Raw genomic sequence first — 14,416 nt, forward strand, 5'->3', positions numbered from 1 at the left:
GTTGGTTTGAGACGATTGTCTTGTAAATCTCTATTTCATAAAAAAACGTTTGATATCGCAGACATCGGTACGATTCAGCGCGTGAAATACCTATGCGTCGGCTTCGGTGAATTCAGATTGCAATACGCTACGTTGGATATGAAAATGCAACCTGGTGACGGTTAGCAACTTCTTGTTGAATCAAACCAACACACTAACCAATGCATGTTACACTCCTGACAATTAAAAGTAATCCACAATGGAAACTACACAACACCAGATGCAAAAGCAATAGCCCATTATCGTACATACGGAATACGAAAAGAAATATCATACCTACAAGAAATGAGTTTTTTGTAATTAATTGTAATACGCAAACATACCTCCTCTTCACATGCATGTATAGCAATACTGAAAATTTGATGGAGCAAAAAGTAAGTTTTCTCTGGGATATCTATACTTCAGTTTTTGAGTAGTGAATATTGGAGAAATATTAATTGAATATAATAAAATTGAAGTCAATCTATCGTAATTTTATGCCATTTCAAGCTTGGAAGCCCTTTCCATAGTCTTAACCCAAACTACCGTATCAGTCCATAGACAAACCACCTATCTAGACCCAGAAGAACAGTATTACTAAAAATATAGCTTAAAACACAGTGCCCTCAGAGGATATTTATCATAAAAAAGCAGTGTGTCATCATCATTTCGAGGCGAAATACAGGGTATTTATAAACGATTGTATTATTACAGTTGGCTTTGAATTATCTACACAGTGCTGCTCCTCACTTGGGCATTCCGAATTCCGAACTAAAATTCATATAATTTTAGAATTGTCGCTCACATTGATGCAACAAACATTTATAAAGACTCTGTATATCTCCTCAGATTCCTCGGAAACAACAGCAATGCATATTGTTACTGTACAAATCCCATCAGTGATTGGTCAGCATGGAGGTTTGTATACCTACGTTTTCAAAATTTCTAATGGGTCCGTAAGTATCCTGGAGAAATCACTATTCAATTAGAATGTTGTATATGTTTTCGTTGTGAACCATAGTGGAAAAGTGCTGGTTTCATCTGAGAGACACATTCGGATGCCCTATTTTTCTAATATTGTAGAAGAAAAATGTAAGCAATCAATTATGATTAAATTCTCATTTCTAATAACATCATTTTTTCCTCAAACCTTTCATATCATACTTGAAAAATCAGCAACCTAAATCTGATCTCTGATTTATTATTTATAGGAGAAAAAACATCAGAGACGCATCTATGCTGCATATATTATGGGAGCATATAAAACCTACATACATGCATGTTGATAATACCTATTCCAAGCTCTCTTGGGAGTCTACAAACGCCGCCAAATTGCAGACGAGCATGTTAATCCTGCAGTATAAAACAATGACAACGAAATGAAAGCTGCTCAAATATCCGGTCATGAGCAATAGGTGAATATGTTTCCTTTCATTTAATAAGTTTGGGCCATAAATTTTAGGCATTCATAATACTTTTTGCTATAGAGCTTAGTTTATTTCCAGCAGAAATATATTTCATTTATGTGACCTTATAAGTTGATACTTGAATATCAATATGATTTGGAAAGAATAACTTTATATCGACACTTTTTGCCAAAATATCATGGAGCAAAAATTTGCAATCGAGGCTTACGAGGTTTTGGCGAAAAAGTATCGATATAATGATAAATATATAAATGTATCAACCAATTTTCGATTTACATTCACATTTTATTTACAGTAAAAAAAATCTCTTCACAAACCTTTTAGGGCTTTCACTCCCAATCTCTGAAACAAAATTAATTAAAAATGAAATCAACGATTTGCTCCTGCGTGAATTCTTGCACTAATTTGTCAGGAGCAAATTAACTAGAAAAAATTGTTGCCTGACAATGAACTCAAAATAAATAACGTTGAAACTATAATTCTTCGTAACGTTTCGGAGTCTATATCAGACTCCTTCATCAGACGAAAAAATCTACTTTTGAAAATCTTCTGGAATTGTCGCTTTTTGTCTGACATTAATTGTCAACACACAGAAACAGAGACTGCACAGAAACGTTGATTCATTTAATTTTGAAATTACCGGATGACAGTTCCTTCTTTAATAAATTGATCCAAATATGATCTATTCCTACCGAACAATTTGCCAAATTATTATCCTGATCTAATAGAATACACGTAGACTCTTTAATTTTTCGTTTATAATGGTCTGGTTCTGTCATTAAAATTTTTGTGTTGTCCCAATCCATCATGTGGTCTCCCGTATTAGAACAAATGTGATCTGCGATTTGCGATCGATTAATTTCTCTATTTTTAATATTATTTTTATGTTCGCGTTTTCTTATTTCTAGAGGTCTGGACGTTTCACCTGTATAATGATCAGGAACAACCAACAAACCGTCAAGAACAACCAAATTTGTTGAATGTAATTCCTTATGTTAATGGCCTTTCAGAAAAAATAAGAAGAATCGGTTCGAAGTTCAACATACGAACTGTTTTTAAAACGCAAAATGATTTAAGATCTATATTAACAAAAACTAAACCTTTGAACGAAAAACAAAAATCAAAAAATTGTATTTACAACATACCCTGTATTTGTGGTAAAAGTTATACAGGTGAAACGTCCAGACCTCTAGAAATAAGAAAACGCGAACATAAAAATAATATTAAAAATAGAGAAATTAATCGATCGCAAATCGCAGATCACATTTGTTCTAATACGGGAGACCACATGATGGATTGGGACAACACAAAAATTTTAATGACAGAACCAGACCATTATAAACGAAAAATTAAAGAGTCTACGTGTATTCTATTAGATCAGGATAATAATTTGGCAAATTGTTCGGTAGGAATAGATCATATTTGGATCAATTTATTAAAGAAGGAACTGTCATCCGGTAATTTCAAAATTAAATGAATCAACGTTTCTGTGCAGTCTCTGTTTCTGTGTGTTGACAATTAATGTCAGACAAAAAGCGACAATTCCAGAAGATTTTCAAAAGTAGATTTTTTCGTCTGATGAAGGAGTCTGATATAGACTCCGAAACGTTACGAAGAATTATAGTTTCAACGTTATTTATTTTGAGTTCATTGTCAGGCAACAATTTTTTCTAGTTAATTTGCTCCTGACAAATTAGTGCAAGAATTCACGCAGGAGCAAATCGTTGATTTCATTTTTAATTGATTTTGTTTCAGAGATTGGGAGTGAAAGCCCTAAAAGGTTTGTGAAGAGATGCAAAATCCTCCCAAAATAAATTTCAATCGATATAGTAAAAAAAATGGAGACTCTTGGGTACGGTCGGTACGGCGCCAGTGGAATAGACGAATTGCTGTTCTTCTTTGAGAAATTGTTATATTGGGTCAACGATAATATGGAAATTAACAGAAAAGTCATATGTGAAATCACATCAAATTTTGAAAACAATAGACGGCGAGGAACGGTACAGTATGGAATTTTGTTCAACCAGAAGTCAACCCACAAGTTGAGAGACTTAAGTGCTTATATTTTGAAGTCCAAGTAGAAAGTTAAATTATTCGTTAGCATCTTCCTAATCTTAGAACTAAGTGCTCTTAGTAGAAAATTTAGAGTAGGTATATCTGGAAAATTTGGCCGTCAGTTCAATCAAGATTCACTAGAAATCTTTTAGTGTTTTTTATTTCTGTAATTCTTTTCACACATATTTTTATGAGGATTTTTTATTATAATTATTCTGATAAATATATCTCATATTTTATCGACTATATATTTATTCTTCTATCCCCAAATCCTCTATTTAAATGGTGTGACTTCAAGGCAGATTATAATGATATTATTTGAATGGTAGGATTTATTGGGCTGTTTCTGACATTCTTGATTATTCTATAGGAAGAATAATATAAAAGAACATGTAACGACGTTTCCTCGGTTTTGCCTCGAGTGCCATCTATTCTTGAAAGAAAAAAATAGCAAACCTATCCTGATGGCTTCGAGTCGAAGACAAGGTTCCTTGTTATCTAGGGTGTTAGCGATAAGTGAAAGTCAAAATCCGAGTTAACAAAGTTTATTCGTTGTATCGCAATAAAGATCACCGATTTACAGGGAAATAAAGTAAACCAGTCAAGTGAAAGGCGCAAAACGTGGAATAGCAACAGTCCACTTAACACAACTTAGAGGATTTCTTTCGAATTTACACAAATAGCAATGGAAAGGTGGTGAATTTACGAAGTGAGTTGAACGGAAAGAAAGGGGGATCCGATTTCAAACGCGCTACGGGTGTTACGGATTAGTTCGCCAAAACCAAGGTTCACACTTAACGAGCAATAATGTCCGAACTCAGCAGGGTAAGGGAAAGGCTATAATATCTGTATGCCGTGTTTCGTACTCATTAAAATCTGTTTGAAAATCGAAGGAACTGAGTTACGCGGCCGAAGTTTGAATAAAAGTCGAATAATTCTTTTTTGGTAAACAAAAACTCGATGGGATATGAGATCCCCCTGAGCAACCCCAGAGAACATTATAGCCTGATTGGTTATAAACCATGCTGTGGTAAATGTTTATCAGCTCCTCGAAAGGTTACAGCTCCTTGGACGTGATAGAGCATAGTACGCTTTTTATAACTTTCCACACACCTGATCAGTATATGAATAAATTAGGCATTAAGAAAGAATCTTCTGAAACTCTTTAGAGTTTTCACGCCCAGTCTCTGAAACAAAATCAATTAAAAAATTGTAATAATCGATTTGCTCCTGCGTAAATTCTTGCACTAATTTGTCAGGGGCAAATCAGATAAAAAAAAATTGTTGCTTGACATTGAACTCAGCAGGGTAAGGGTTTGAGCAATACGGCACAGAAATACGGCGGTTCACCTCTGATTGCTTTCTGTTCCCCCTACTTACACACCAGCAGAGAATCGTACTAAGAGTAGGTGTAGAACACAAATTGTTGGAAAGGATTGGTATCCTTCTCCTTTCATCTCCGTTTAACGATTTGTCAAATTTTTCGAAGGACTTCAAATAAAGAATAAAACAAATCGCAGGTGTTCAGACCTAGGTAGCGTTCAGAGCACAAAATTGATACACGCTCTGGGAAGACTTTATTCAGATAGTGTCGAACAATTTATTTTCAATGAGAATCACCACCATTCGGCAACAGTCCCGTTCCAAGTGGGATATTAAGAGCCTCGAAGTTATTCTTGTTTCAGCGGAGCTCTATTTTCGATTTTTTTTTTCGAATTTTCCCGCTCAGAGAGAATTTTCCAACCAAAACTGAAAAATTTTACATCAAAATAACTTGAAATTTTCTAAGGAATCTATTTCTGCAATAAAAAAATGGTGTTCTAATTTGAAAAACGGAAGTTGACGTCATTTCCGGAAAAACCGGAGGTGCACATGCCTTGAAAATATTTTAGATTTCATCAGCATCGTGAAATACTTATCAGTGCTGAATTTCATGAAAATACGTTCAGTAGTTTCCCGTATAAATATGGGTGAGGTTCCTCGTGAAAGACCCTGTATAATTACTTCTAGGTATATTCAATATTAATAGCTGGCAGGCCCGCCGTAAGCGGGCTTGCAAGGCGTGCCCGGCACAAGGGCGGCAAATCCAGTGAAATTGAAATTTTTGTTGGAGGGAACAAACAACGTGGTGAGCGGGGGGAGGGGGGGAGAAAAAAAAAGGGGGCGGTTGTCCAACTCCAACTGCTTTAAAATTTTGCCAACTGTCATAGAAACATAGAAATTTTGCCAACTGCTTTGAAATTTCTCCAACTTCGTTCAACATTGGGGGCGGCAAGGTCTCCCCATTCCCCTTAGAGAGACTTTTTCTCTGAAGGATCGGGAGGACAGGCGGCCAACATCGATAATTTCCGTATATCCACGGAATTTTTGGGCAATGACTTAATTTCTACATTTTCGAATATAACAAAAGCACTATGAATACTCCTAACATTGCCGGTTTCAGTTGCATCTGGCGAAAGATCTTTTTCAAAATTAAAAATTATCAAGAATTATTTAAGATCCACTATGCTTCAAGACAGATTAAGTAATTTAGCTATAATTTCAATTGAACACCAAATTTTGGATAGATTGGATATGACTAAGATTATAGAAGATTTCGCAAATATAAAAGCGAGAAGAGTGAATTTTTTTTAGATAAATATTTGAGTGTGTATCTATATGATTTTTCAATTTTATAAATAGAAATAACAATAATATAATATATATAACAATAATTCAATGCAGAAGACTCAGCATATTAAGCGCAGGGGGTATTTAGGGGGGGTACTGGGGGTAATCAACCCCCCTCCCCCCCCAGAAAAGAGTTCTCCACACTAAATCTTCGAATGGAAACGATCTAACAATTCCCCCCCTTTCCCCGCTTTCCACTCAAGATCAGTTCAGATCCCTCGCTAAAACTTGCCACTACCCCCCCCAAATTGCTCCCTGGTTACGCCCCTGATGTAGCGCCCTATTGGGGGCGGCATAACAGTATTTGCACATGGGCGCTCAGACAGCTACCGGCGGGCCTAATAGCTGGTCGATACTTTCTTAGAATAATAATACATACTTATTGAGTAATAGAAACACGACTTTTCGTGTATAGAAATACTCCATTCATTGATTTAAATCTACTGGGCAGATGCTTGTTGAGCTAAAGATATCCATATAATTTATTGAAGACTCGTACTTCGCTGCTGATGTCTGGGAAAGGCTATAATATCTGTATGCCGTGTTTCGTACTCATTAAAATCTGTTTGAAAATCGAAGGAACTGAGTTACGCGGCCAAAGTTTGAATAAAAGTCGAATAATTCTCTTTTGGTAAACAAAAACTCGATGAGATATGAGATCCCCCTGAGCAACCCCAGAGAACATTATAGCCTGAAATGTTCATCAGCTCCTCGAAAGGTTACAGCTCCTTGGACGTGATAGAGCATAGTACGCTTTATATAACTTTCCACACACATGATCAGTATATGAATAAATTAGGCATTAAGAAAGAATCTTCTGAAACTCTTTAGGGTTTTCACGCCCAGACTCTGAAACAAAATCAATTAAAAAATTGTAATAATCGATTTGCTCCTGCTTAAATTCTTGCACTAATTTGTCAGGGGCAAATCAGATAAAAATAAATTGTTGCCTGACAATGAACAAAAAATTGAACTTCAAAATGATAACTTCGAAACGTTTCGGAGTCTACATCAGACTCCTTCATCAGACGAATTCTCAAAAAATCTTCAGAATTGTATTTTCTGAATCGACATTATTTGTCAATACACAGAGACGTTGATTCATTTAATTTTGAAACAACCGGATGTCCGGTTCTGTCATTAAAATTTTAGTGTTATTCCAATGCAATTTAATTAACCCTCAGAAAATTACATTGGTGTCAGATGTTGGGTGTTGTGTTATTTAAATAGTGGAATATTCTTAATGCCAATCAAAATCGTGAGCAAAGAAAATGGACCAGGCGAGTTTTGGAATTTTTCAAGCAAGCCCTTGAACAAATGTGCTTGAAAGTGGGGGAAAACACCAAGCAAATGGAGAAAAGCATCAATAAAATGGGGGAAAACACTTAGAGAATGGAGGATAATTTGATAATTTGAATTGACATCCATGTAAAATGAACAATTACTCTAGGCTGGACAAAAGCATTGTAAACGTGGAAGACAAAAGTGGAAAGGTGGAAGATGAGATTGGAATCGTGGAAGATGATATTGGAAACGTTAGAAAGAGTTGGAAACATGGAAGAAAGATTAGGTGATATAGAAGAAGAAGTGCAGGATAGATTTGAAGAACATGGGAAAACTATGGAAGAGGGATTGAACCGGAAATTCAGCAAATATTGTTCTATTAAGCTGGAAGATAGGGGCGAATGAAGGTGCAACCTCCAACCTTTGATAACCAATCAACTTGGTGCACATTCCGAAATCAATATGAAGCAGCTGCCGATGCCCATGGTTGGGACGAGGAGGATAAAGCCTCGGCGTTGATTGTTGCACTAAGGGGAGATGTACTGAATATCCTTTAGACCGTTCCTCCAAGTGAACAAGGAAATTACGAAGCTTTGATAAGTAAACTGCAGACGAGATATGATGTTGCCAAGAAGTGTTTCACGTGCAGATCATGGGTCGTCATCCGAAGAGTGCAGAAACATTGCAGGACATAGGCTTGTAAGGCTGGCCTATCCTACAGCACCGGATAGCTTCCTGGAACAACTCGCTGTCCAGACCTTCGTTGATGAGTTGAGAGATATGTAGCTCGAGCAGATGCTTCGGTTGGCTTGACCTATGAATTGGAATTTGAAGCTGCCAAATAAGCTTCGCACAGGGGATAGAACAATTTGAGACGCACCGTCCGAGAAGCCTCAGCCAGCGATGAGATCATAGAAGAGGTAGTACGCCGAGTTATCCAGGAGCAATGAAATAAAGGGTATAGATGTTGGAATTGCGGCGGGAGATGTCATATTCAATGCAATTTTAGGAAGCCTGCTAAATCAAAACACTAAGAGAAGGAATACTGAACAGGGTTGATGAAAAGGGGCATAAACCGACCTGCTACGACAAATTATAATCCAGGCCATCACTTCAAGTATTTATGCCGACGGTGAAATTGATGGGCGGTGGGTTAAGATGTTCGTCGAAACAGGCACAACCCGAACAATAGTGATGCCGGATATAGCGGACGGAAGTGGAAAAGCCCTACTAACGATGGTTCGTTTACGGACTACAACTGGAGGGGACTTACCAACAAATGGACAAAAGAGGATCGTCATGGACATTGTGATATGTCTCCCGAATGTGAATGTGCTGATAGCAGAGATCAAAGAAAAAAATTTTTTTTAGAACTCGTTGAATTGGAAATAGGGCAAGACGGAATTTCTGAATTGCCCAAGATTTATTTCTCAAGAAAAAATCTGAGCAACGAATAATATAGATTTATATACTTAGGTATTCTATTCGTATATCAGAACAAAAATCCTTATATATATATTTAAAAAGAATCTAGTCAATTTATCTATTCTTAAATGAATTTTTTATTTATGTTTGCGAGTGCTTTTTGGTTCTCCTCAATAAATTTGCCTATACAATAATAATTTTTGCAATAATATATGTACAATAATCCCTCATATTCGATTATCCGAATTCCTAACGACAATTAGTCCATACAATGGGGTTTTTACTGCACGTTAATGCTCGTTGCTAGGCATTGAATTCAAGTTTCTTGAGTTCAATGTTGCTAGGATTCAACACAAAACCATTGACAAACTACACAAAATGGAGGTTTACTTAACTACTTCCAGATTTTCGATGTTACAACGGAAATGGACTTCTATGGTAAGTTAACCATTGGTCTCAAAACCAGCTGTTTAACCAACTGAGTTACAACCCGCTCTAAGGAGCACTAAGATGCGAATGTTAATATACACAGTTAATTAAATTCTCTAAGCAAAAAGTCCTCATATTTATTTTTAGTCTATTTAAATAACGAATCACGCATCTAAACTCAACACTCAAAAAACAATTCGCTTTTGAGATCATGAAAACAATTTGCGATTGGAATTGGATACCAAGGAAAAAGGGGAAATCTTTTTTACGATCGGGAATTCAAAATAGTTTCAATAATAATATCATGTTTTTATTAATTTCATATGAATGATGATCTTGGACTTCGATACATTTAACATTTAACAATTCTTTCATGAATGATTAATTACATCGCATCAAAGTTTCACATCGATATTCATGCAAGCATTCCGTATGCGTTCCACCATATCTTCTTTAGTAATTGGAGTTGTCTGGTGTAATCGCTCTTCAAGTGTACCCTATAAAAAGAAATCAGGAGATGTTAATTCTGGCGACCTCGCGACCACGGTCCAATATTTCAAGTGCTATTATGGAATAATGCCCGGGTAGCCATGATGCTCAAACCACATGCACTGTCTTTCCTCAAGCAGGGTTGGTAACTGGTAATCTAAAAATATCGATTACTTTTGACTACCTACTTACCGTGCCATCAAAACAATAAGGACCAAAGCTTTACAGACCAAGAGTGATGTTGTTCCACTTGTCGTAGCCATCGCGGATTACGTTTACGTGCACTGCAGTAGTGCATGTTACGCCGGTTAACTTGATTTTTGTGAATCCAGATCCATCAGAAAATAATACTCTTCGTAAGAAGTTCTCATATACGTAGGTATATGAGATATTCCAGAGTCACGAGAAATTGCATGTGAACTTACATGGGGATTACGGGCAACTGCAGATAACACACCGATATCATAATTCTAACCAGCTACTGTCTTTCGACGCGTTCTTTTTTTGATGCAACATTTCCATTTCCTCTGAATCCATTCACTATACGATGAAAAGAACTACGGGATGGAGTATTTCTGATGGGAAAACGCCCCATACAGTGCAACAGCATCAACAACATTTCTCCTGCATTCTACATTTATAAATAGAAATCATTTAAATTTTTTCCGAAACCGACAAGTATTTCCATCTTTCATTCAAAATAAATTAACAATTCCTAAACTATTGAGGTACACATTTTTTACTTACTTTTTTTGATTTTTTAATCATTCATGACCGCAATCCGAAATATTTCTGGTCGTAGAATAGACGAGTTGATTTTTCTTCGGTGATGCTCTGATGTGGGAATACTTATTAATATCTTTTGAATTTGAAACCTGATGAAGAAAAGTTTCAAACAAAAGTAACTTTTTTATGAAGAATAAGAATCTCCACTAAGAATAGGTACCTATATACCCATTTAAAAAAATGACTTTGAAATAACCTTGAAGCCAAGGTCAATGTTAAAACAAAATATATGTTCATTTTCAAACGAGGGTGAAGAATAACGTTCACAGGAACATCTATACGAAATATCGAATTATAATATGTTCATTTTCTTTCCCCCTTGAAACCTCACAACTTCTACATAATCTAACCTGACCTTACAATTTTTATTTGAATTTTTTTTCTGAAGTAGTAGTGGGATAATTTACTCACTATAGATAAATAAAAAATAATGTAGTTCAGTCTATCTCAACATAGAATCTACGTTCACAGCAGAGCCAGCAGCTGATGAACTACCACCCGATGAGCTCCCCTTGCTGCCTTGCCATGTCTGCAATAGGACTTTTCTACCGAAACCACTCAAAAAACACATTCCTATATGCGAACAGACAGCGCGAAAGAAACGTAAACCATTCGATTCGCTCAAACAGAGAGTGGAGGGTACCGATATGGCGTCTTTCTACCAGAAGAGTTATTTGAAGAGGAGCAACCCAGAAATGAGCAGTCAGACTCAAGCTGGTGACGTTTATGGAAGTAAACAGAGCAAGTGGAGAGAGAAACACTTCGAACTACAAAAAACGATCAAGCATGCAAAAGGTGAATTCAACATTTTTTTTTTCTGAAGTGAATAAGTACAACATCTGGGCTATCATGCTATAGACAATTTTGGAAATTAATTTTTATTGCAAAGAAGAAAGCCTAAATGTGGTATTTGAATTTTGTTTTGATTTTACTGCATGTTTAAAATTTTGGATCTTAGAAATATTTCTTTTCGAAAAATTGGTATAAATTGCAAAATATCAATTTTGTCCCCTTCAAAGTGATCAACCTTCGATATAAATCACTTGTGCCAGCGCTTTTTTCAATTCTTGGTCAACTTCTGATATATTTACGCTTTTTGTAATTATTATGCTATTAAGCTCTTCCAGCGATGCGGTCTCTATCTCCTGGATCGTGGCAAACCTCGCTCCCTTCATTTGTCTTTTCAGTTTTGAAAACAGGCACGATGGCGATATTTCGGGCCAAAATATCATGCATCATCAAGCAATGGCGTGTGTAACAACGCATTATCATGGTGTAACATACACGAGAACATTCCATGAGCATTCATAATAGCATGGAAAATTCCTAGTCCCAGTTGTACGGTTTCGGTTTACGGCCGTTTTCAATAATCCTATCTATCCATTGTTTCAGTTACTGAAGATGCATGTGATTTCGTTTCTATGATCTATCTGTAGATATATTTTAGAATGGTTACTAATCGTCAGTTAGTGAAACGATGGATTGATAGGTTTATTGAAAACGACCTAGTTCAAATCTAAAATTCAGCAATGAAATCAGCATTTTGAACCAGGTTTAAGCTTGAGCTCTGCCTAAACCGAGAGTCAGTCGAGAACATAGGTACAACAGGGCCTCAAGTTATGAACCTTTCTTTATTATTGAATTCATATATTTTCGATTATAGCTACTTTCACAATATATTTGAATCTCAAGCACCAGGTCGTGTAAAAATGAATTCACCCACTTTGAAAATTTCGTTATTTCTAGCATGAATTTGTCATAATTTGAAATGATTTGAATATGATCATTTATTTTGCTGCATTTCAACGTGTGATTCCCTCAAAGTGGTTTTGTGTACGCTCGGCCAAAACTTTCCAGATTGTCTGAGAAAACTGGGTATTGAAGGTTAACCATCCCATCAACCTCATTCATTTGAATCCCATCGAACATAGTGTGAGATATGATGAGCGAGAGACTGTCCACGATTAATTCATGAAGTTTATCGTTTTTCTGGATACAAGAATAGCACATTGTCATAGAATAAATTTGAAATAAATTATTGCTTCTGTATGTACGAGGATGTATTGATATTTAGTTAGCCTAGGCCAGTTCCATGCATAAAAAAATATTGCGTTACCATAGCAACGATCAATAATTTTGAGGTAGAACAAGTAAACCAGAGTTACGCAATAAATTAAAAGAAAGAAGATGTCCAACGAAATTGTGAAAATCGAGAAATTGAAGTACCTCTATTTAAAAGGGTTAAGAGGTAAGCAGATATGCTTAATACCCTTGGTGATCATGCAATGTCCTTCGTAGGCGACCGTGAAAAATTGGACTGCAAGCTTCAAAAGAGGTAAATTTTTCATTGAAGATGATGACCGATCGGGAAGGCCAGTTTCTGAGTCAGTCCCCGAAAATATCGATGCAGTTCATGACATGCGTTCATCATATAGTTCACGTCAATTTGGACATGAGAAAAATTGCTGCAAAATGGAGCCCCGAATGTGAATGTTGACCAAAAGCGTGCAAGGGTAGAAGCATCGCGTTCGATCTGTGCTCGATTTGAAAACGATGTAGACTTGTTAAACCGAATTGTTACTATGGATGAGACTTGCGTACATTTCTACAATCCAGAAACAAAGCAACAATCAATGGAATGGCGACACTTTGGTTCTCCAAGACCTAAGAAGTTTCGTGTCCAAACGTCTGCTGGAAAAGTTCTTGCTTCAGTTTTTAGGGATTGCCATGGAGTAATCATGATTGATTTTTTGGATAAGGGTAGATCAATAACCGGAGATTACTATTCGACATTACTGACCACTCTACGGGAAAGAATTAAAGAGAAAAGACGCGGAAAGCTATCCAAAGGTGTTTTGTTTTTACAGGACAACGAGCCTGCACACAAATCTCATGTTGCCATGCAAAAAATTCGTGATTTAGGGTTTGAATTACTGGAACACCCCCCTTATTCACCAGATTTGGCTCCATCCGACTATCATCTCTTTACTCAACTAAAAAAAAGTTTAAAAGGTCGTAAATTTTCTTCCAACTAGGAGGTAATGAAAGCTGTGGAGGTCTGGTTTGCAGAGTAAGAAGAAACATTTTTTTTAGAGACGTTGCAGGTTCGCTGTAATAAATGTATCCATTTAAGAGGAGAATATGATGAGTAATATAATATTTCGACATTGAAATTTTGGTTCTAGAGTAGGCTATGAATTTTTCAACTTATCTTCGTAATAGTTCTAATATCACTGAGTGTATAGAGCCATTAATTAATATCCACATAATATAGACGTACACAAAATTATTAGCATGGGTATTTTCTTCACAGACTTCATCGCTTATTATGTTGGTCAGTTTGAAGAGTTTCACTTTTCAGTTCGAATATATAATAATTCATTGTATCAAGAAAATCATCCAATTGGTAGATATTTTGTATAAAGATTCTGAACATAAGGATTGTTACATAGATAAAGAGAATCTTTTTTTTCAATTATCTGAAACATCAAGTTTCTCGAGACAGTGACAATGTCATTATTTTTCATCTTTTCTCGTAATGCTCGTTTTCTGAGGAGTTCCGATGAATTTTTCCGACTAAAATTTGGAATTTTCAAAGTGAAGTGCGAAATTTCAATTCAGACGGGCAATTCTTTCCAAATTACTACACTAGTCTATAATTCAGATTCAGGATTCGTGTGGAATGAATAGAAAACTAACTGATACTAAATGAAGGTAAGAATACCCATTTTTTTTGGTACCTGGTGTAAGTTGCTACCATCTATTTTTATTGCTAAATGTGCATACAAATATAATTTTACTAATCAAATCATTATACTTAATGTCGTTAATCG

At 36.0% G+C, this 14,416-nt stretch overlaps 1 protein-coding gene across 3 annotated transcripts in view; it reads left to right on the forward strand.

Annotated features, from left to right (window-relative positions):
• Positions 1-14,416, forward strand: part of LOC123318046 — an 84,525-nt gene that overhangs the window by 15,782 nt on the left and 54,327 nt on the right. For 2 of the 3 annotated variants that reach the window (XM_044904730.1, XM_044904728.1), the window contains exon 2: positions 11,055-11,378. In XM_044904730.1, coding sequence (XP_044760665.1) covers positions 11,055-11,378 — 324 coding nt within the window. Of the gene's footprint in view, positions 1-11,054; positions 11,379-14,101; positions 14,298-14,416 lie in introns of those variants that run through there. The other variant, XM_044904729.1, reaches the window with a different exon arrangement.

The sequence above is a fragment of the Coccinella septempunctata genome, chromosome 7 (assembly GCF_907165205.1).
Source record: "Coccinella septempunctata chromosome 7, icCocSept1.1, whole genome shotgun sequence".
Taxonomy (NCBI): Eukaryota; Metazoa; Arthropoda; class Insecta; order Coleoptera; family Coccinellidae; genus Coccinella; species Coccinella septempunctata.